The sequence below is a fragment of the Notothenia rossii genome (assembly GCF_949606895.1).
Source record: "Notothenia rossii genome assembly, chromosome: 6".
In the NCBI taxonomy this organism is placed as follows: domain Eukaryota; kingdom Metazoa; phylum Chordata; class Actinopteri; order Perciformes; family Nototheniidae; genus Notothenia; species Notothenia rossii.
The window spans coordinates 59530563-59552987 of NC_136909.1; the positions used below are offsets into that span (position 1 = coordinate 59530563).

At 41.2% G+C, this 22425-nt stretch overlaps 1 protein-coding gene across 1 annotated transcript in view; it reads left to right on the top strand.

The window, feature by feature from the left end:
- Positions 1–22425, top strand: part of adgra1b (adhesion G protein-coupled receptor A1b) — a 324973-nt gene that overhangs the window by 190782 nt on the left and 111766 nt on the right. The window contains exons 5-6 of the mRNA XM_079686046.1: positions 18089–18299; positions 18637–18845. Coding sequence (XP_079542172.1) covers positions 18089–18299; positions 18637–18845 — 420 coding nt within the window. The remainder of the gene's footprint in view (positions 1–18088; positions 18300–18636; positions 18846–22425) is intronic.

A 22425-nucleotide genomic window follows, 5' to 3' on the forward strand; every position in this document is an offset into this window, starting at 1 on the left:
CTCTTGATCATCATGTCCTGAGCATCCTCCTTAGCATTGTGTTCTGCTCTTTATTGCTTACAGACCACTACTGCAAAATGTTTGAAATTGACCTATCAGCATGGAGTTTTCGACTAATGTAAGCCGTGTAATATTGTGCTGATACAGACCTGGTATAAACATTCTCGCTGTAAATGACTGTGACCAAGTATAGTTGCCAAAAGCTAACCATATTCTAACCAAAGTTTATTTTATGTGTAATATCAAAAATCAATGCCTAGAATATACTAGGATTAGACCTAAAATACAGTGTCATTCAACTCGATAATCTTTGTCTTGCCAGTCCAAAATGTTGGAAATATTGGCCTTGCACTGAATAAATCCATAGAACACTGTGAGATCTCTTCCAATACTTATGATCTGTTGTCATTCAGTATTTCCTGTTTCATTTCCTGTTACTTTTCTCTCTTCAGTGTCATCACTTCCTGCCACTTTCCCTCTCTGTGTGATCATCCATCCTCCCCCTAACTAGTTTCACCTGTCTCATTATCCTCCTTATCCCAGTCTATTTAGTCTGTATGCACCATTCCCTTGTTGCCAATTCATCTTACTTCCTCTGTGTCCATTGTTCCAGCAGTTTGTCCTCAGTGATAAGTGTGGTCAGTTTCCTGACCCTGCTACGTTTAGCTGACCCTGCCTTTTGCCTTTCCTCATCTGTTTTAGTGGCTTTTCCTGACTGAGCTCCCGTGTACTAAGCTGTATATTCTACATAAGTCATTTGTTTCAGAGTTTTGCTGTTTGCCTGTGTTCAAACCTGCTGGTACAACCTCATTAGTTGTCAGTGGATCTATTATCCATCTAAGAAGATCTGGAGATTCATAGGTGAATATTTGGAAATGAGTCAGAATTTTATGGGCTTAGATTTGTCTCGTAAATATTTGTGTGAACATAAAAATAATTTGTGTTTAAATATGTGATTTGTAAATGTAAAACACCATCCACAAATGCATTTAAAAGATTTGCAAACTCACAAAGAAATGTACTAATGTAAAACGGATCTGCAAATACGCTAAATATTTTCACAAATAAAAAAAAGATCTACTTGTGTCACTCGGTTATTTTCGGAAACCACGTGATGGCCTGCTGATGACGACATTTCCCCTATGGTTTCAAAGTAAGAGCATGATGGTTTGTTTAATGCACTGTTTTTGTATTATAATGAACAAGGGGAGGCGTGTGTTACAGTGGATAGTGCGTTGGTGTTCGGATCAGGTTCAAACCCCACTGCAGTCAGCATGTCGTTGTGTCCTTGAGACACTTCACCCCAAATTGCTCATGTGGGGATTGCCCACAGTATTGAGTATGTAAGTCGCTTTGGATAAAAGCGTCTAACAAGTAACATGTAATGAACAGCGGAACGTTAGATGCATTCTTTATCACCATCATCATCATGTTGTAGTGATACAGTTAGTTTGTGTTAGTTTATTTGTTCAATACAGCATATATCCAGCACATTCGTATGCATTGATGTTGAAGTATAGGCTACGCCACTTTCGGGTCCCGGGGAGCTACAGCTGGCAGCGAAGCAGCCCAGAGAAAACTCAACTCAATTCAATTCAAAACCTTTATTTATCCAGGTGAAATCCCATTGAGATCATTGATCTCTTTTTCAAGGGAGACCTGCAGCAGTAGGTTCCACATGAAGACATAACAAATATAAACAACAGAACAACAAAAGGACATAACTCGTTCTTCATTGTTTTTTGTGTATTCATTCAAGCAGGTCAAAGTTACAAAGCACTTCACATCTTATTAATCGGCCTAGTTTTACCTTAGCCTACCAGTGCAGTGGTAAGGTAATCTGTAGAAAAGCACCGTATTTAGGTCAGCCTTCATAGTAGGCCTAAGGCTAGATGAAATGTTATAATATTCATCGTGTCCTTTCTACTGTATATGCATATATTCCTGTCTATTGCTTTCATTTGTATTTCATGTTATTGTGTTTATACTTGTTTCCACACATTTCACAATTTGGGATGAATGAAGTATCTATTTAGGCCAGCGGTTTTCAAAGTGTGAGGCGCGCCTTCCCGGCGGGGCGCTAGAGAGCTTCAGGGGAGGCGCAGCATGAGAGAAAAATAATTAGGAACAGTGAAATCTAGCTAGTTAACTTCAGCTAACTTTATGTGAGCGGCAACATGGATCGATTTTTTGTGAAATTACCTAAAGTGAGAGAGGAGACAGCGTCTGGCAGAAAACGTGTGTCACTTTCACACTTTTGGCTGTCTGTGGAGACAGACTTCCCCCACCTCGCCAAAAAGGCTTTAAAAGTGCTCATTCCCTTCACCTCCACCCAGGGGCGGACTGGCCATCTGTAGAATCTGGAGAATCACAGAACGGCCGGTCGTCAAGGGCCGTTGATGCCCGGCTCGGTTCGCTGACGGCCGGCACCGCCCTTAATGTGTTATCTTTTTAAACGGCATCATCGAAGTTGCGCTGACAGGCGACAGAGGTCCACCGTTTCCCTTCAGCGAGGCTCCCCCCGTTGACAGTTCAATAGCATCCCCCCCGTTGACAATTCACTATAAATGTAATTGAATACCCCTGCATTATAGCAACAATAATAATAATAGCAATAATAATTGGGTCGGGGGGAGCGTTAGGCCTATGTCCATCTATTGGTCTATCTATCTATCTATCTATCTATCTATCTATCTATCTATCTATCTATCCATCTATCTGTCTATCTACTGTATCTATCTGTCTGTCTGTCTATCTGTCTATCTATCTATCTATATATATATATATCTATCTATCCATCTATATATATATATATATATCTATATACTGTCGATCTGTCTATCTATCTATCTATATATCCATCCATCTATCTATCTATCTATCTATCTATATCTATCTATCTATCTATCTATGTATATATATGTATCTATCTATCTATCTATCTATCTATCTGTCTATCTCATTATGCTTTTAAAGGTTATCTGTATGTGTTTTGAGCTGCATTAGCTGTCATTTCACTAATGTAGATGTTTATGGTTAATATTGACACAACTTTTGTAATGCTTTTTATACTGTTGGCTAGTTTAATATACACCAACGCATTATATTCATTCATCACGTTGTTCCAGAAAATAACCGAGTGACAAGAGTAGATTTTAGCCAAGACCGGCGGAAAGTTTGCCTCAAAACTCTGTGTGTGTAAAAAGACGATCCACAAGCAGGGATTTGAGATCCACAAGCAGATATTTGAGACCCACAAGCAGAGATTTGAGACCCACATGCAGAGATTTGAGACCCACAAGCAGAGATTTGAGACCCACAAGCAGATATTTGAGACCCACAAGCAGAGATTTGAGACCCACAAGCAGATATTTGAGACCCACAAGCAGAGATTTGAGATCCACAAGCAGAGATTTGAGACCCACAAGCAGAGATTTGAGATCCACAAGCGCATTTCTATTTTGACAAATACAAAATGGATTCACAAATGCCTGATCAAAAGTTGTCAATGTTAAAGAGATATTCAAAGATCTTTTTTTTATTTGTGAAAATATTTAGCGTATTTGCAGATCCGTTCTACATTTGCAAATTAATTTTTGAGTTTGCAAATCTTTTAAATGCATTTCTGGATCGTGTTTTACATTTACAAATCACATATTTACACACAAATTATTTGTATGTTCACACAAATATTTATGAGACAAATCTAAGCCCATAGTATTAAACCACTTCCTGTTCCCTGTCTCAAATTCGTTGTTTTTTTAAAGCATTTGTGGTTAGATGCCTGAAATAAGGTCTGTGGTTAACACAAACTCAATAGATATAAATATTTTGCTCTACAAAACCAAATATGTCAGTAAATACCCTCCTCACGAATATCTGAAACTTCTGCATCATAAAAAGCGCTGTTGCTCACAAGTGACTAGATATATGACTACTAAACATGAAGTTAACTCATGTAAACACAATGTAGTTTGTTTATAGCCTAACGTCAGTGTGGAGATTATCCTGCTGAACAAAGCGTGTAAATATCTACTGTTTTTTACAGTATTTTTTGTTCAGTATTCTAAAATCCAATAGAAAAATCCCACTGCTTTTGTCAAGGAAAGCCTTGCGATGCTTACTTTTTGGTTCGCCTACAAATATACGTCATCACTGCACCACTCTATTGAATAGAAACTCTCTGAGTGGATTAATACCACCATGCTCAGATATGTCATCTTCTGTGATGCACTACAGGAATAAACAGGAGATGACTCATAGGATTTTTTTTCTGTTGTTTTCTTTGTGTGCCCGAATAGTTTCTGATCATTACAGTGCTTCATGAAAACATGCGCTTTCAGAGACATTCAGTCCTGAGTCCCAGTCGTCATTAATAATGGGCATGTTGGCTGCACTGCATCATTATCAGACAAAAGAAAATGTCTGGGTGCGCAGACAATGGAGGATGCATTTTGCATTGATTAGCATTGTGAATGATCCTTTTTGTCTCAAAGGGGTATGCTCCTTTTGGCTCATTATCAATCGCCCTGCAGCTAATATTGTTAGTGAGGCTTTTAAATCCATTCATTTGAAATCCACAATGCCTTTTTAATGGCCAACTGTTGCTGCCTGCTGAATTCTTAATATTTGTTTGTTTAGACACGACCCTGTGATGTGACAGCTTGAGTCACATTTGACTGAGGAGAGTGTTGCTGACAGCTGAAGCACATCTCTGCCTCTCCAAAGAGCCTGATTTCCTGCTTCAAATCTGCTCAAAAGCTGCCCCCCCCCCCCCCCCCCCCCACAACCTGTCTGGAGGAAACAGACTCTGTTGTTGGCATGGCAACCTTGTAGTGTAGGGCTGTGTTTAATTTCTACCCGATAAGTAATGCTAACAACGCTACGACGTAAAGAGAAAAAAACGCCTTTCAAGCTGCAGCCATGGCAATCACTGGAATGATGTAATTATGTTTCCTTTGTGGATATTTTTAATGTGTACTATACAAATACAAACCTTTAGCTCCAGCAGAGGTCTTGCTAAATGTTGCTCGTGACCAAACTGTGATTCATTGTCAGGTTCTGAGACATTATGGCAGAAATGAGCCCCCTAAAGTCTCCTGATGTCTACCGATTTGTCATGGTCACCACAATGATTTGACCACGTCTGCACTGACAGGACTGCCAATGATTACAAAGAAGAAATTATGCAAATCTCCCATGGTGCTCGTCAGCACTTCTCCTTGGCCGGGCCGAGCTCAGCAGGCTGCCCTTTGAGCGAAACTCATTCCATTTATCGTTCTGTCAAGTTGCCGCCATTGCGAATAAATACATGTATCTCTCCCGCAGATATATCTACAAAGGCACAGAGAGGTTTTTTTTTTTTCTAATTTTGGATTATGCAACTGGCTCCCTAATTTTCACCTCTTTGTCTAAACAAACATCGGCATTAATCCCCCTCTGTGAAGTCACGGAGCGGCGTTTGAGTGTGATGTTTATGCTGTGATTTGGTGGATGCCCCGGGTCAAACAGTGCTGTTGTGTTTTGCCCTGAAGGCTGTTTTACAGCTTTGTGGTTCTATCGAGTGGCGCTGTGCATCAAGGAGCAGGGGGGGAAAGCAGCCTGAAATAGGAGCTGACATTCACCTGGATGCCCTCTGTTAGGAAAGGAAGGGGGAAAAAATAAGAGAATGATCCTGAGGCTAGAGCAAGGGCCGGAGCGGAGTGCGTGATTACGGTTACTAAGGCTACAGCATGCTGCCCTGTCGGGGGGGGCTGGGAGGAAGGTCAGACGGGTGAGGTACAACCAGCTAAATCAGCTCTGAAGTGTGAGGTCCCCGGTGGCGGCGGGGTTGAGGAAATGTAGCTGTTTAGGTTGCTCAGGAGGAACATAGATTGTCGCTTAGAACGGGACCTTGTGCACGCCGGGGCTTATAGCACACCCTCTGGGCCGTAAATAGAGAGGTGAAGTCCCTCCCCTTCCGGGAGCCTCCATGGGACCCCGGAAGCGGAAAATTATACATTGAAGACAATGGAGAGAGAAAAGTTATCTTTTGATCCCATTTGAATTGTGCCACGAATGACACATATGATGTTTGTCAATCTTAAACAATCATTTCCATGTAAAAAAAGTCACAGTTTGTCGTAAAACTGTTGAAATATAAGACTATGAAAAATACGCAACGAGAAAGACTACAAATCCCGAATCGCATTCTGGGTCGCGTAAGTGATGTCATAGGCGATAATGCTCCAAGACTGGTTGGACTCGCAATTAAAGCAGAGAAGAAGAAGAAGATCTCATAACTGATTTATTCCCTCTAATAAATATAAGAGATTGCTCCAATAAATTCACTTTTACAAGATGCCTGTGTGCTTTGTACCAGGTTGTAATCACAAAAGTGATCATACCATTTGCTCATTCTATCGCTTCCCGTCTGATGAAAGGACCAGGACCAAACATATCAGGTAATATACATGTTGTGCATGGAACATAGTCAAGTTAGCTAACTAGCTTGTAGCGAGCACGTTAGTTAGCATTACATTACTTAGCCTTGTCATTTGTATTAACCTTAACATGAAGTAAACCAAAATGTTAAACAGTAAGAGTAGTCATGATGGTAAGTATTTTGTGAAACATTTGAAGAGTAGCCTATCGCCCCCTCCACCAGGTGCTAAGGGGGCAGGAGGTAGGCGATTGCCACATTAGCATCGGGGATATTTGCTACTTCATGTTATCTGCACAAATGGTTAACATTGAACATTAAAATATCAGGCAGTTCAGGGAGAGTCGAAGGAAGGCAGGCAGGCAGCTTTGCATGACATTCTTCTGGACGTGTTTCATTGTGTAAAAGAGATCATTATTCAGTGTTGTTACTTCAAAGTGTTTTTACTTTAAAGTGTTGTTACTGACCTTTTTCTCTTTTATTTTCTTTACCTCACCTGTAACTGCTGAGACCCTGAGGAACATGCACACTGGACTGACCTGCTCTGGCAACCTGATTTCCACTGTACGTAATAGTATTTGGTTATGGTATATTATTTATATACATCAAAGGCACAATGCACCCCCCAGAGACACACATGTATTGAGTGTGATATTTTGCATTGGTCATGTGAAATCATCTTTACATACTAGAAAACTGTAGGAGCGGCAACTTGTTTTGAAATTGAATTTTTAATATCCGATAATAAAGTTGATCTGTTTTTTTTATTCTTCTCTCTTCCCAGCTCCATCCATCACCATTCTCTGTTCCTGCAGGTCCTGCTTGCTAATCAATGCTCATATTTTTTTACACAATTACAAATAAAGTCAATGTATTGTATGACATGAAGTTGTGTTTCATTCTAAGTCAATAATAAATTCATTCTGCCTTCAAGTGCAAAATTATTGTGGACTGCACCAACATCCATGTAGCAGCCCCCCAGTAAGATGAACCAAGCAAAGTTGACACTCAACATACAGCTGTGCTCTTAAGTTTACATGAAGAATTTGTTAAATATTGGTAATAACAGGTTTAAATGATTATTAGTAATTAATTATATAATTTTCTCATTGTAGACGAGCAGACAGGGAGCCAGATGAGAAAAGCAGAATATGCAGCTGCCATTTTCCACATGGAAAAGAGAAAGGGCCAAGTGTATTTGAGTGGACAAAATAGAAATCCCAAATACGAAAAATAAAATTATACAATTTACAGATATGTATACAAATATATATACCCTATATACACCATCATGTATAATGATGGTGTATGATGTAGAAGGAAGTGTGGTAGATAACAAGTAAATATAGAGTTACATACAGATCCATGTTACAGCAAAAGATGGAATAACTAAAAAGCACGCAGTATAATAATAATTACATGCAACAATTAAATAACTGCTCAGCATCTCCACCACAATCCCAATCTGCTGTGTCCACAATCCCAATCTGCTCCCCTCTGCATAACACCCCATCACACATACGAAACACAACGCAGAGTCCGAGGGTGTTAAGAGTATGTTTATTTAAATGTCCTCCTCTCTACTGGCCAACACAGGGAGCATATGCTGGGTGTAGAATTGTTCCAGGAGGAGGAGATTTCCATGCCATGCAGGGCCTTTGGGGATGGGGATGATGATCGCCTCCTTCGTGGTCCACAGTAGCAGAGACTCCGGTCTGTGATGTGCAGCTGTTATATAATACAATACATTTTTGAAAAACATTTAATCAACAAAAAAGGATTTGGTCAGGATCTAGAGTCAGTGTGTAGTTTATTAATTAATCAATGCTCTCTACATTAGGAAAACACATACCAGTGTACCAGAGGGAGTCACACACAGCTGTGCCTAGATAACCAAACAAATTGACAAGATAACCAAAATCCTTGAATCTACACACAGCAAATAAACTCAAATGACACAACGAGATGTAAAAAGGAGATCACACATATAGTCGATATAAAACTGGCCGCTTCAATCTGAATAGCAACTAAAACAAAACACGGGAGTGTATCTTGTTCTTGTGAACACTAATGTTATCCACAGCATACACAGACACCACGAAGTTCTTAAGGAGAAAACTAGTTTCTAAAACAAAACACGTTAGTGTACCTTGTTAGCTAATGTTAGCTAGCTGACATTAATGTTAAACATTGCACTCATATTACTCACTGAAACCTTGTAAAGCCGGTCCCGCATGCTGGCTCTTACAGAACCGACTAACTCCCCTTTCGTGTATGTACAGCTCTCAACATGCCCAGACTTGTAGTGATTTTCACCTCGTTTTATACTTTTTCGCCTCATTCTGAAAGAAACAGGTGAAATTTGCTAACGTGACGGCCATCTTTGTGATGGTGACGCGTATTGTGCGAGACCAGAGACCTGTAGTTCACTGAGCGGTTTCACACAAAAAAATGTGTAACTTCACAGTTTTACGACACATTTTTATTTTTTTGACTTGCAAAATGTTCTTTTAATTTAACAAACATCATATGTGTCATTCGTGGCACAATTCAAACGGGATCGAAAGATGACTTTTCTCTCTGCATTGACTTCAATGTATAATTTTCCGCTTCCGGGGTCCCATGGGTCGGAAGTAGATGGGCGGGACTTTGCCTCTCTATCCCTTTGATGCGCCACATAAAGAGGATCAAAGATGTAGGAAGAGATGAGGAGACAAGTATACGAGATAAGACTTTTTTTTGTGAGTTGCACGCCTTAACCCTTAGATGCATACGTGGGTTTTGACCCGGTGAGGTGGTTTTCTTGAAGTAGGCTATCTTTGTTACATTTTTTTATCATTTCATATTCCAGCTATTCCTCAAAAAATATGTTTTGGATATCATGCCATTCACATTTTATGAAATTGTAGTTTTTGTATTACTACCCCAAGCTTCCATAACTGGGTCAAAAATGACCCGCATGCATTTCCTATGGGATCCCCTGGGAACCTTTGATTCTTATCACCTGTTGCTGTCAGGAATACATTCACTGTGGACCACACAGACTACATCACACCTCTCAGGAAGATTCTTTTACACAGCAATATCTGATTATATTATATATATTATAATAATAATAATAATATTATATATATATAATAATTAGGGATGCACAGAATATTCGGCCACCGAAAATTATCAGCCGAAAATGGTTAAAAAGGCCCTTTCGGCTTGCTTTTTTTTTTTTTTCACCGAAAAAATATCACAGAATGTCAGAGAACAGGGTTACGTTGATCATACTCTGCATATTTGTCCGGGTGTTTTGATTTCAAGTGGTGGAGTAATCCCGAAGTGGTGAAAGTCTTTGCAGTTACACCCCCTCGAGAAATGTCAGCTGAACACGTTTTACAAATCGCAATCCGCGCCTCTCTCTCTGATATTTTTAAATATCTCCAAGCGGCAGACATGTTGGCTGTGAGCCAGCCGCGAGCATGGTCGCGCGCCGTGCTTGTCGCCGCGTTTTGATTACGTCATCACAACAACACGTTAGGTTACCAAACTTATAGGTATAATAATAATAATAATAATAATAATAGTAATAATAATAATAATACATTATATTTGTATAGGGCTTTTCAAGGACTCAAAATCGCTTTACAATATAAGGGAAGCTTGGGGTGGAGGGTATAGGACTATCAAACTTGATCAACCGGCATGGATTGATGGAGGGGGGGCTATGAGTAGACAAGAGGAGAAGAAGAAGAGGTGAGTTTTGAAAAGGGACTGGAATACCGTGAAGGTCTCAGAATAGTGGAGATCTTTGCTCAAAAGGTTTTTTTTCCCAAAAAGTCTAAAATTATACATTTAAAAGAATTAAATATAAAATATTTCTAGTGTGAACCAAAATATAATACTAAATATTATACAAGTGATTTGTCTCAACCGATACGACAAAAATGGCATAAAAACACATTGTTCTAATACGGGTCCTTTTAGACCCACTTATGGAAGAGTGTAGGGTCCAGTCACTCGGGCATCTAAGGGTTAACAACACTCCTCCTGGGGATGGAGGTCAGCGGGTATGGGTTTTTGACAGGAAGCCCCTTGGACAGCGTGCCCGCTCGGCCTCCGACTTTAACTCTCAAACCCTCCTCGCCTCTGTCTCCTGATGTCTGAATCCCATCCCGTCCTGGAAACAGACTGCCAAGCTTTAGCTCTTTGCAGAAAGGAAGTGATGCAACATACGAGGAAGGCGAGGATTCTTTGTCTTTCCTCCACTCCCCACACAAACACGCTGCAGGATGGAAATCAATAACCTTTCAAGAGTGAGTCAATGCAGGAACTGGTGGCGAACAAACCCAATGCTGTTAAATCAAATCTGCTCCTCACATAACGGGGGGGGGTAATGTAAAGACAGTGTGCTTACGCACATCGTTGCTCTTTGTCACCTGTAAAGTGTTTATATTGAGGATAATAGAAGGGCCAGGAGACAAAAACAAGCTGGTTTCAAACAGAGAATGAAGAAGCCAACTGCAGGGCCGGGCACCCACTACACTACAACACTACAACACTGCACACAGCATCGTGACAGGGAGTCTGTGTATCCTTGCTTAGTCTTGGATTGTATTCATAAGTGTAAAAAAAAGCGTATTTTTCTTAGCACCAGCCAGGGTCTTTCTTCAATCGGTTCCAAAGAGAACAGAGTGCATGCCGTCGGAAGTGTGTGCCTATTTTGCGAGCGCGACAAACGCATCTACTTGAAAATATTTCAAAAATACTTTTGGCTTTCAATCATCGGTCAGATGGAAACTATTGTAACAAAGAACAAAAAGTTTGTTTGTTGAAGCAGATCGACCGGGTGGACCCCGTAACAAAAGACAGCACAGTACGTATGATAAGATCCAGGAAGTGGCGGCCGGCCCATAGGGGCGCTAGGGGCGCCGCCCCACCTCTTCCCACATACAAAAAAAAATATTAAATTAAAAAATATATATTTCAAAAAATATATATTTCAAAAATATATATATATATATATTTTTTTTTTTAATGAACAAGGTAGATATCATACAATTGGTATCGGTAAAATGTATAATCTACAATAAAATCTTGTTTAAAATTGTGTTACGATGTCTAAAGTTACTGATAAGTCACATGTTTCCTGCCTGGCCTTGCCCTTTTCATTAGTTTATCATTACGGGGCGCTGCCCCCGAGCCAAACCGCAGCAACCAGCACGTTGCAAAAGTCTCAATAGTAAACTGTGCCGCCGAAACATAATTTCAGCCAATCAGCGCCGTCAAATATTTTGGTCACGAGGGCGCTCACGTTGGCGTCCACGTTGCTTACGTGCGTTGACGTGAGTTGTTTTTTAGACTCGTGAGGAACTGGGGTAGTATCTATAGTAACGCAGTGTAGGCGGAGCCGTGACGTCATCCTCAATGAGCTCCCCAGAAAAACAACACAGCTGTTAGCTCTTAGCACTCAGAGCTCACAGCTCTTCATATCTGTTCAGAAACTAGACGAAAGTTAAACAAGTACAAACCACATACTGTCTGTGTCATGGCGAATACAGTCGCTGGTTTATTTATGTCTGTATAGGCCGTTGTTGTGAGTGTGGACGGTCGGAGCATTTACAACGTTAGCTTAGCCAAATCTCCATTAGAAAACACGCATTTTAAAAGGTTTTTCGCCTGCCGTCGGTCTGCAGACATGTCAAAGCCTTAATTCATGGTTTTTACTATCCGGTATCAGTATGTTGTTACTTCGGCATCATTTTGAAACGTGTATTACAATTAAATCACGGTCAAATATGTTCATCTTGTTGTAGTTGTAGCCCCCTTGACAGCGATTCTCTCTCTAGTTTAGCATACTCAGCCAGACTCAGCCTGGTTGTTCCTGGCTCTAGAACCACGATTTTATGGGGCCATTACATCACCAGAAGTCCCAATTTAAGGGGTCATTTCTCCCCCAAAAAATTGTTTTACTCACTATATCAACAGCCCGACCAAAAATATTTGCCACCAGCCGCGACTGGATCCAGGCTATCCTGTCTTACAACAGCGGAGATACTTTGTTGAGATATCATTGTCATAGAAAAAAGACAACCTGTGAAAAAAGCAGCGTATGGACACAGGCCCCACATCTAAAAGTAAGGCCTTACTGTTAGGGTTAGAAGTATTAAAGTAAATCCAACATGGAATCGCATGTAACGTGCATTTTCTTTAATGGCCAGCAGGAGGCTAGTTGCAAATATACTTATTAATATACCCTCATAAACCAGCCAAGTGCTCTAGGTGTTCTTGTTCTGCAACTTTATCAGTGTGCTTTCAGTGAATGAAAGTGTGTTTTAATATCTTGGGTCAACCACAACACGTGTTGAGCATTTGGTTGTACTTAGCTCCATGCACCCTGTCACCTAACAACAAGATTGAATGTCCAAAACACCAAACTATAGATGATAACATGAGTCAGCAAACCAGTAGAGTGACGTCATCTTGGAGAAATCCACCTAAAAACGAAATCTATGGGCGTGGCTGAAACGAGGCATGATGCACTTTGTCCAGGATCAAGGATTTCAAACTCAACACAATAATGATGTTTTTTTAAAAGTAGTGTTTTAGTAAAGTTGTCTCAAATGTAATTCTGACAGGAATAGAGGGGTTACTGCACCACCCTTTTGAAAATATATCTTGAATCCATGATACCTTTAGCTACAAAAACCCTGAATAACCATAAGAATAGACAAAGAGCTCTCGTTGGACTAGTTTTAGAAATCTGGCCACCTTTCTCCTGACATTGCAGTAGGGCCTGGCTCATTTCGTGGCATCTGCAGGCAGTGGCAAGTACTTCCGGCATCTGCCACAGAAGCCGCTACTCCGTGGTATCTGTGGCAAGTATATGCCACAGATGTGGTATCTGTGGCAAGTATATGCCACAACTTGCCGTGGCAATATGCCACAAGTTGCCGTGGCAAGTACATGCCACAACTTGCCGTGGCAAGTAAATGCCACAAGTTAAGAGAAGGTTTATGGTAGCTGCCACTCGCCTTCCGTGGCAAATGCTGATATTTAAACCCGTATTTATCGCGTAAAATGTCGCTGTTTTGGCATGACTTTATCGGACTGAACTGTACACAAGACTGATGATCTGTTACTGATGGTCCGATCTCTATTTTTCAAAAAGATTAAACATTATATGTTCTATAGATTTTACTTGGAGAACGTGGTTTGTTAAAATAAATAAACGTGCCATTTTTATGATAATACTCAAGATATATTATTAGTAAGTTGACATAAAGATCTAACATTGTTGACCAGAGGTGGGAAATAGGCTAACTTGTATACTCAAGTAGCCTACTGTACTTGTGATTTAGAAATAGCCTACTTGTGCTATAAGGATAAGGACAACCAAGCGCAAAGCCTACAAGCACTGAAAAGCTGGCAAGGGGAGACGGATGAGCATGACTCAGCGTTCTGTCAAGAACTCGAACAATATAAATTGTTCGCCAGTTTCAAAACGCAATAAAAGGGTGGATAAAAAAGCATGCATTGTGTCTCGATTTTTAATATACTGTCATGATTGTCTTAACGGAATAACATGGTTTGTTTAGATTCACTGATATCAATATCTAATAAGAATAATCTGAAGCATTTAAATAAAAATGTCCAACCAGAACTAAAATATTAAACAACAAAACAGATACAATGACATTAATCTGTTTATTAACAACGAAAATAATACAAATTAAGTACATATGCCTGGATTTAAAATAACACATTTATACATGTGTACAATCCAATATAACTGTCCTTTGCCTCATTTATAAAATATAAATCTTAGCATCTCACTAGCAGTGGAAACTGCAATCAGTTACAGCTGCCCTAAGTCTGTAGCCAGGTCTAATAACACCATTGTACATGTTGCTGTGTCAATACAGATATTTATTTTTTAATTATTTGTCTTTACTAGTAACAATACACCTGGTTATCGTAGCAAGCAGTGGAAACTCCCCTCAAGAAGCGACAATTGCCAAGGGCTTGCGTTGCAACGCTCACTTGCCAATATTTCTTTTTTTATTACAATATAGGCCTATGTTTAGCCTACTATCATAGATATAGCACGTTTGTTTATTTTAGCAAACCAAGTAGGCTATTCAAGGTAAAATTGAATATAAATGATAATTTATTATCTTTTTGAAAAATAGAGATCGCACATCAGTCCTGTGATAGTCCAGCGACATTTTACACGATAAATACGAGTTTAAATATCAGCATTTGCCACGGAAGGCGAGTGGCAGCTACCGTAAAACTTCTCTTAACTCTGGCATCTTGTGGCAACTCCCATTCAGCATGCGCAAATGCCACGGCAAGTTGTGGCATATACTTGCCACGGCAAGTTGTGGCATATGCTTGCCACGGCAAGTTGTGGCATCTGTGGCATTTACTTGCCACGGCAAGTTGTGGCATATACTTGCCACGGCAAGTTGTGGCATCTGTGGCATATACTTGCCACAGATGCCACAGAGTAGTGGCCTCTGTGGGAGATGCCACAAATGCCAAGGCACATGCCACGGCGAGTAGTGGCAACACTCATTGTGTTATAGTATGATAAATAAAATAACATTGTACCTTGAAAACCAATGCATTTGTTCATTTGACACGTTGGTGGTTTTAGGTAGGCTATACAGTGACCCCTGGCGGTTCTAGTGTGAAGTAGAAGTAGAAGTAGCCAACCTAAATGTTGGAATACTCTGTTACAAGTAAAAGTCATGCATTAAAATGTTACTCAAGTAAAAGCGCAAAATGATTAGCATAACAATATACTTAAAGTGCATATTACATGTTTTCATTATAATGATTGATCATGAAAGTGTTCTCAAAGCTGGTAAAGGTGCAGCTAGTTTGAATGACTTTGTATACTGTAGTAGGGTATCTTGTGAATTTACTCCAGGAGAAACTATAAAGTCTGATTTAAGACTTGATTATATGTATCATCATTAATCAGAATCTGTAGTAAGTAACTAAAGGTAGCGTATTAAATAAATGTAGGGGAGTAGGCTACAATTACACAATTTACCTCTGAATTGTAGTGGGGTAAGTAACCTACTACGTAACATACCATTTACATACTCAACTAAAGTCCACGTAGGCTATTTCTAAATCACAAGTACAGTGCTTGAGTATACAAGTTGGCCTATTTCCCACCTCTGGTCAACAATGTTAGATCTTTATGTCAACTTACTAATAATATATCTTGAGTATTATCATAAAAATAGCACGTTTATTTATTTTAACAAACCACGTTCTCCAAGTAAAATCTATAGAACATATAATGTTTAATCTTTTTGAAAAATATGATCAGACCATCAGTAACAGATCATCAGTCTTGTGTACAGATCAGTCCGATAAAGTCATGCCAAAACAGCGACATTTTACGCGATAAATACGGGTTTAAATATCAGCATTTGCCACGGAAGGCGAGTGGCAGCTACCGTAAACCTTCTCTTAACTCTGAACTTGTGGCATTTACTTGCCACGGCAAGTTGTGGCATATACTTGCCACGGCAAGTTGTGGCATATATAAGTTGTGGCATATACTTGCCACGGCAAGTTGTGGCATGGTTGTGGCATATACTTGCCACGGCAAGTTGTGGCATCTGTGGCATATACTTGCCACAGATACGACATCTGTGGCATATACTTGCCACAGATACCACGGAGTAGCGGCCTCCGTGGCAGATGCCGGAAGTACTTGCCACTGCCCGCAGATGCCACGAAATGCGCTTGCTGTCTCTCTGACATTGATTGGGCTGAGCGTCTGACTAAGCAGCTGCTCTCTAACTGTATGGCCACTTAATTGGCCTCCACATCCATTCTGAGCTGGAAGCTTCCCTGCCCTTCAGGCTCAGAGCGCTGATCCCCTCACGCTGTAGTGTGAGGGGATTGAAATCTGAACAAAAAGGCAACAAACACAATTATTATCTCCACTGTGAACACATTGTCAGCCTCGTCATTAGCATCATTCTGCATTAGGGTCACATTCTGCATAAACAGGGTTTTTGCTTCTTCTTGGAAATCTAATTCATGTTGCAGAAATGTCTTAATAATCTTCACTTGAAGGTCACTGAAGATTAGCTAAATTACACCTGACTTCCTGTGCATCATCAAGACTTTTCTTTTTCATTTGCCTTTGAAACATCGAACCGTGCCAGTTACAGTTTTTGTCCAGGTTCCTTAAAACGGCTATTAAAGAGCCAGGATTTCAATCAATCTGGCCCACAACTTATTTGGTATCATTTAAATATATATATATGGTTATAATTTTTCACCTTTAAGCCCCCGAAACAATACAATGCTAAACACAATTGTAAGGTGTACGTACATGTATGTAATGTAGATAGCTTCGGATAATGTATAGAAAAATATAAATACACAAACAACTCAGTACAGTGATGAAAAAATACTAGAATTTTCCTTGGAGAGCTGTGCAGATTTGAAAATAGGTATAGTGTTGAGAATAAATGTGCAAATAAAAGATATAATATTGAGCATTAACCAGATGTTTCTGCACCTAGCTTAATGTCAAACCAGTATTTGGTCATGAGTTGGCATTACCAGTTGTTTTTTGCATCTTTTGCCTTTAGCCCTGGAATCAAATCTGGAATATTTGGTGTACAGGCAATTCTGTTTAACCAATCAGTTCAGCTAAATAACATGGCATGTATGGAATTTTTGCAATGCAATGATTTTAATATTTGAAAATGTAGAAGTGGCACTCTAGATTTATATCTGAAATATTGTCGGCATGTGAGACTGTGCAGTTGCATCACCTGATATGATGCATAAAGTGGAGTGCATGGCCACATGTGTAGCAATCTTTCTGCTGACAGCACCATTTTGGAGGCTTTTTTGTTATTAAAGTTGATCTTATCGCAGGGTTAAGTGCTGCCTGTCCTAAGTGCAGCCACTCACAGTTCCTGATACCCTTGAGCAACCTTTCTGCCCACCAGGGGGATCAATTCAACTAAAGCTGCATGTGGCAAAGTTCCTGCAGGCATTGTTGATGTTTTTCAGCATATAATTTCTTGGGACAGGAAGGGAATATATTCATATATGTAATGTTCAATATGCAGAGCTGCAGGGCACAGCAGATCAGAGAGATTGTGGCTATTGAATGCTACTCTGATGGGACTTTTGGATGCACAGGGGACTATTGGAAGGGGTTGTGCTTGTAGTAACAGGAATAAGAAGTACGTTTACATGATTACTTTGCACTTGTTCTCAAAGATGGAGACACCTGAACAGACCCAAGCCATGCCCCTTTTTCTCCTAGAACCCTTTTCCCATAAATGTTGCCAGGGCTGATTTTTTGTGTGTTTATAGCCGTTGAAAAGAAGATAAAGTCAGACCGGTTGTCTCTTTAAATCAAGCTGCAGTGTTGATGTGCCCTCAAGCTGAAATGGTAAGAACCATTTCCACCTCTGCGGCAGGGAGCCTGACCAAATAGGCGCACTAGCGCTTCAAACGTGATTCTCATTCCCTTGGTCACTTGTGTTCTATGGTCGCCTCCACTCCTGAAGAGGGAAATAAATCAACAGTGTCTTTTTTCCATGGGAGTTTGTTTTTCCCCCTGCGCATCTCGGAGACATTATTTCATTTCTAAATTCTCTCTTTTTTTTCTTCCACCCGCAGAACTCAGTGGCAGTCGCCTCAATCAATGTACCGCTGGCTGGTACGCCTATCTCCTCCTCTGCGTTACAATCTGTTGATAACTCCACTTGCAAGCTGCAGTTTATTGTGTTTCGCAATGGGAAACTCTTCCCTTGCACGGGCAATTCGTCCAATCTCGCAGACGATGGGAAGCGTAGGAGCGTTTCGACACCAGTTGCTTTCACCAAATTAGGTAAGAGGAAATCCATTTTTATCATCATCATGCCTGTGATGTCAACGCTGCACTGTAATGCCGACATGCTATCACACGCACTGTGGATCAGTTGTGGCTCTGCGCAACATGTTGGAGCTTCACAGCTATGTGCCACAATATCTCAATTACTTCCTGTTTAATTAACACGCTGCGTTCCATCCACTGATGCATTTCTGCAAAAGACAAATGTCACTTTCCTTAAGTTCACTTAAACTGCAGTAACCTGAGCAATAATGCGTGTGCGCCCGCCACCCATGTCCACGCTTATTTTCCAGACTTTCCACTTGGTTTCCTTAATTGAATGTGTTTCTTGCAGATGGGTGCAGCCTGGGGAGCGCCGTGCAAACCGTTACTATTGCTCTCAGGCACTTCGCACTGGGTGTAGACCCCACCGCCGCCTATTGGGATTTTGACCTGCTGGATGGACACGGTGGCTGGAGGGCAGAGGGCTGCCACATAACAGGCTCCGGGGGCAACACGACCACCATTCATTGCACCCATCATAATAACTTTGCTGTGCTAATGGTGAGTAGGCATACCCAGTGTCATTCATTTTTTAGCACCCCCACATCTCCCACTGCTTAGGGCCTATTATGGATCTTTTTTTATTTTTATTTTTTTCTCTCACGATGGAATAACGCGTTTTAAGAGGCAGGGACCTCTTAAGGTTATTGTTGCTCCTCAGCAGAGGGGAAGGATTTGTCAAATGCGCTACTGGGATTTATTGGCTTTGGAGTAAGCGCTACGCTAAATTCCCTCCCTGTATCCTGGAAATGAGAAGTTGCGTGTGTTGTAGCCTATAGTCTGCCACCTTTTTCCAAAAAGCAGCACAGCGATAGAAGCAAAGCTCGAGAGAAGGAGCGCCTTGTCAGGAGCTATTTGCCTCCGAGTGCAAGTGGTGTGCTAATTGGTTGCAACCATTGCACAGCAACAACAAAAAAATGTTGGACTGTAAAGCGTAACATCGTTTGTTCCGTGGGCTCGACGCCGCCGAGATGCCTTCTCCTCCTGACGACGTCCCCCTGTTCAATTTGATTTCATGAGGATAATACCAAAAGCGCAATGGCATCGCATCGCCCAGTCGCTCCATAGAGAGAGCCGCTGCGCCTGGTGGTGGTCCGCTTTTTTTGGATGAAAAGCAATCCTCCGGATGTTTACCGAAGAGTGGGATTCGTTAGACTGGGAGGTCAGTTTCTCGGCAGAGCATGAAAAGTGTTTGGCTTGAGATGTCGTTTTTGTTTCCCGAGTTTTTTTTTTAATATACCTGCATATTTCATGAAGCCGCTGTTCAATTCCGTTGTTGTGTTCGGGCTGCCTCGGGAGGGGAGCAAGGAGAGAAAAAAAAGCCGCATAGGAATGGAGAAAGAGTGGGGTATTCGGAGGGGGAAGAAAACATAGGGTGCTGGGGGGGAGGGGGGGTGAGTGTGATGTCTGTGTGGAATACTAAGCAGCCGTCAGATGGAGAGCAGATGTCAGCCTTTCATTGTGCATGTATTTTGTTATCATTCGCGGGCTTTGGGGAGGCGCGCCGTCAATGGGCACCTGACTGTCGGAATAAAGCGAAATGTTTCAAATATTGCTGGCACCACATTAATTATTTGAACTCCAACACACGTCCGCCTGGTTGTGGTAGCTATGGAGAGCCTTCACAGGGGAAGGGGCGTCCACATAGTGTGTTTTTTGTGAGAGTTCGCGGCGGGGATTGCGAGAATGCAGTCACCACACCCGCCTGGTCTCTGCAGTGCCCAGAAAAGGACCCTTATTTACGGACGCGTGACATCATTCTCCTGTTGTCCTAATCTAAAATACAGCCTATTGTAACAATGACCCGTGTAGCCTTTTACATAGGGTACTGCAAGTAATAGACCTGTTGCATGATCTTCTAATGTCAAAGAGAAGAATGTGGCTGCAAGTTCAGTAAAGGAGCCTCTTTTCAGAATTTAAGGAGGCTTTTTCGTGAATTTGTTACATGAGTTGCAATTGGCTGCTTTGGTGTTCTGGGGGGAAATCAGAGTTACAAAGTACAAAAGTTCCTGTGGCAATGCTACAAAAAGGTGTGTTTGCATCACTGGAGTTAGCTTTGTTTGATCAGTGTCTCTAATATAGCTGAATCACCTTCCTCTGCCTCCATGTGATGCGGCTGCTTGGTTCCTCCTCAGATCAGCTGTCTGTGGGGTACAGTGTGCGGATCCATCTCATGGTGCATCTGTGATGTTGAGCAAACTGACAGAGTGTTAGCCCCAAAGCGTGACAGCTTTGAAGATGAATAATGCAACAAAATCATTTCAAAGAGCTGGGTTGGGAAGGGAGGGACAATGTCTTTCAATATGAAATATCCAATTCCTGTTGATCCGGACTCTTTCACATGCACTTCTGACGGGGCTGTGTTAAGTCCACAAATAGCATGAAAACCCAGCACGGTTGTCTCCTCGGGGACTGAGGTTTCTGGGATATAAAAGTACTTTAATGAGAGTCTTTAGATCAGAATTACATGGCAGAGAACCCCCCACCCCTGGCTTTGTGATCAGAATACCAAACAACAGACTTTGGATGAGATCTATGTGGAAAAACTGGACAGAAAGACTTTTGTTTGGTCCGTGATGTGGATTGAGAAGTGTGACACTTAACAATTTGATTTTCTCACATTAAAGAGAACTGACCTGTTACACTCAAGCCAGTGATGCAGATTATCCTAGATGTGGGTCAGGTATTGAAAGACAGCATGCATATTAGTTTGTTCTTGCAGTGAGCTGAACTTGTTCCGGATTTCAGCACCAGGGACAGCTTCCCTCATCCTGAAGGGAGGGAGGGCTGACTCACTGTTTTACAGCAATGCAGCCTCATCATCTGTCTTCATCACATTGACATGTCTCACCCCGCCTTTTTAACTCGACCTATTATCAACCAGGCTAATTCCATGTATTTATCATTTGAGGTGATACTGCATTTGATTGCTGCATCACTCCAACTGTTTAATATGCAGGAGCAGACGTTTACAAGAGAGGGGGGAGGATGGGTTCTTTTGCCAGTATCCAATCACAACAAAGGCCCTAAGGCCACGGTCCAATAAGGAAAGAGCTGTTCACAGATGTATTCCCTGTACAGTATTTAGTGAATATGTAAAGTGAGGTGAGGTAACTAGAGGCTCCTCTGCATCGCTGTTACAGTAGAACAGGTGTTGGCTAAACTCTCCTACAGTGGGGATGTTTCTGGGGACTAAACATCTGTATTTGTGCGTGGATAGTTATGGTAATTGTTGCAATAGATTGCAGGAATTTTGATGAAGAAGACAGATAAAGAGGTTGTCAAGATAGTCTAGTGGTGGAAGAAGTGTTACCATTATTCAGTTAAAGGGGCCCTATTTTTCTTTTCGGGGGTTTTCCCTTTCCTGTAGTGTAGTATAGGTTTGTGTGCATGTTAATGGTCTTCAAAGGCCTTCAAAATCCCTTTGTTCCCTCCAGAGGGAGTTTCTCTCCCACACACTCCCCCCTGCCTTGAACGCCTCCATTGGACTCTTTTGTTTACTGCCTGAACGTAGTGACATCACTATGTAACACTCGCCCTTCTATTGGCTTGCGCTCCAACACATAGTGCGTGATAGGCTAGGGGGCGGGACATCTCTAAATTGTTGACCAATCACATCAGAGTCGGCTTTATTTCACACTGGACAGGAAAGGGAAAACCCCCAAAAGCATAAGGCCTCTTGAATGTCCAACCATGTGTTTTGATTTGGTCATGCTATGGCTTTGCCAGCTGTAATAATCTTATTTTTTGCATCCTCTAATACGACTATTGATGATGCAGGACCTGAATCAGTATGGCCCTAAACTGATTTGTTTTCCTTTTAAGGCAAGGCAAGTTTATTTATATAGCACCCTTCGACACAAGGCAACTCAAAGTGCTTTACAAAAATGAAAGACATTAAGAGCATTAAGAAATAGTGCAGCGGAAACATATTATAAAAATAGTTCCATTAAAAGGAGCAGCAACAAGAAAAGTCTTCAGCCTGGATTTAAAAGTAGTAAGAGTAGTTCTGACTCTGGGGACAGAGAGCAGACCAGTCCCTGAACACCTGAGAGATCTGGATGGTTCATCATTTAGCAAA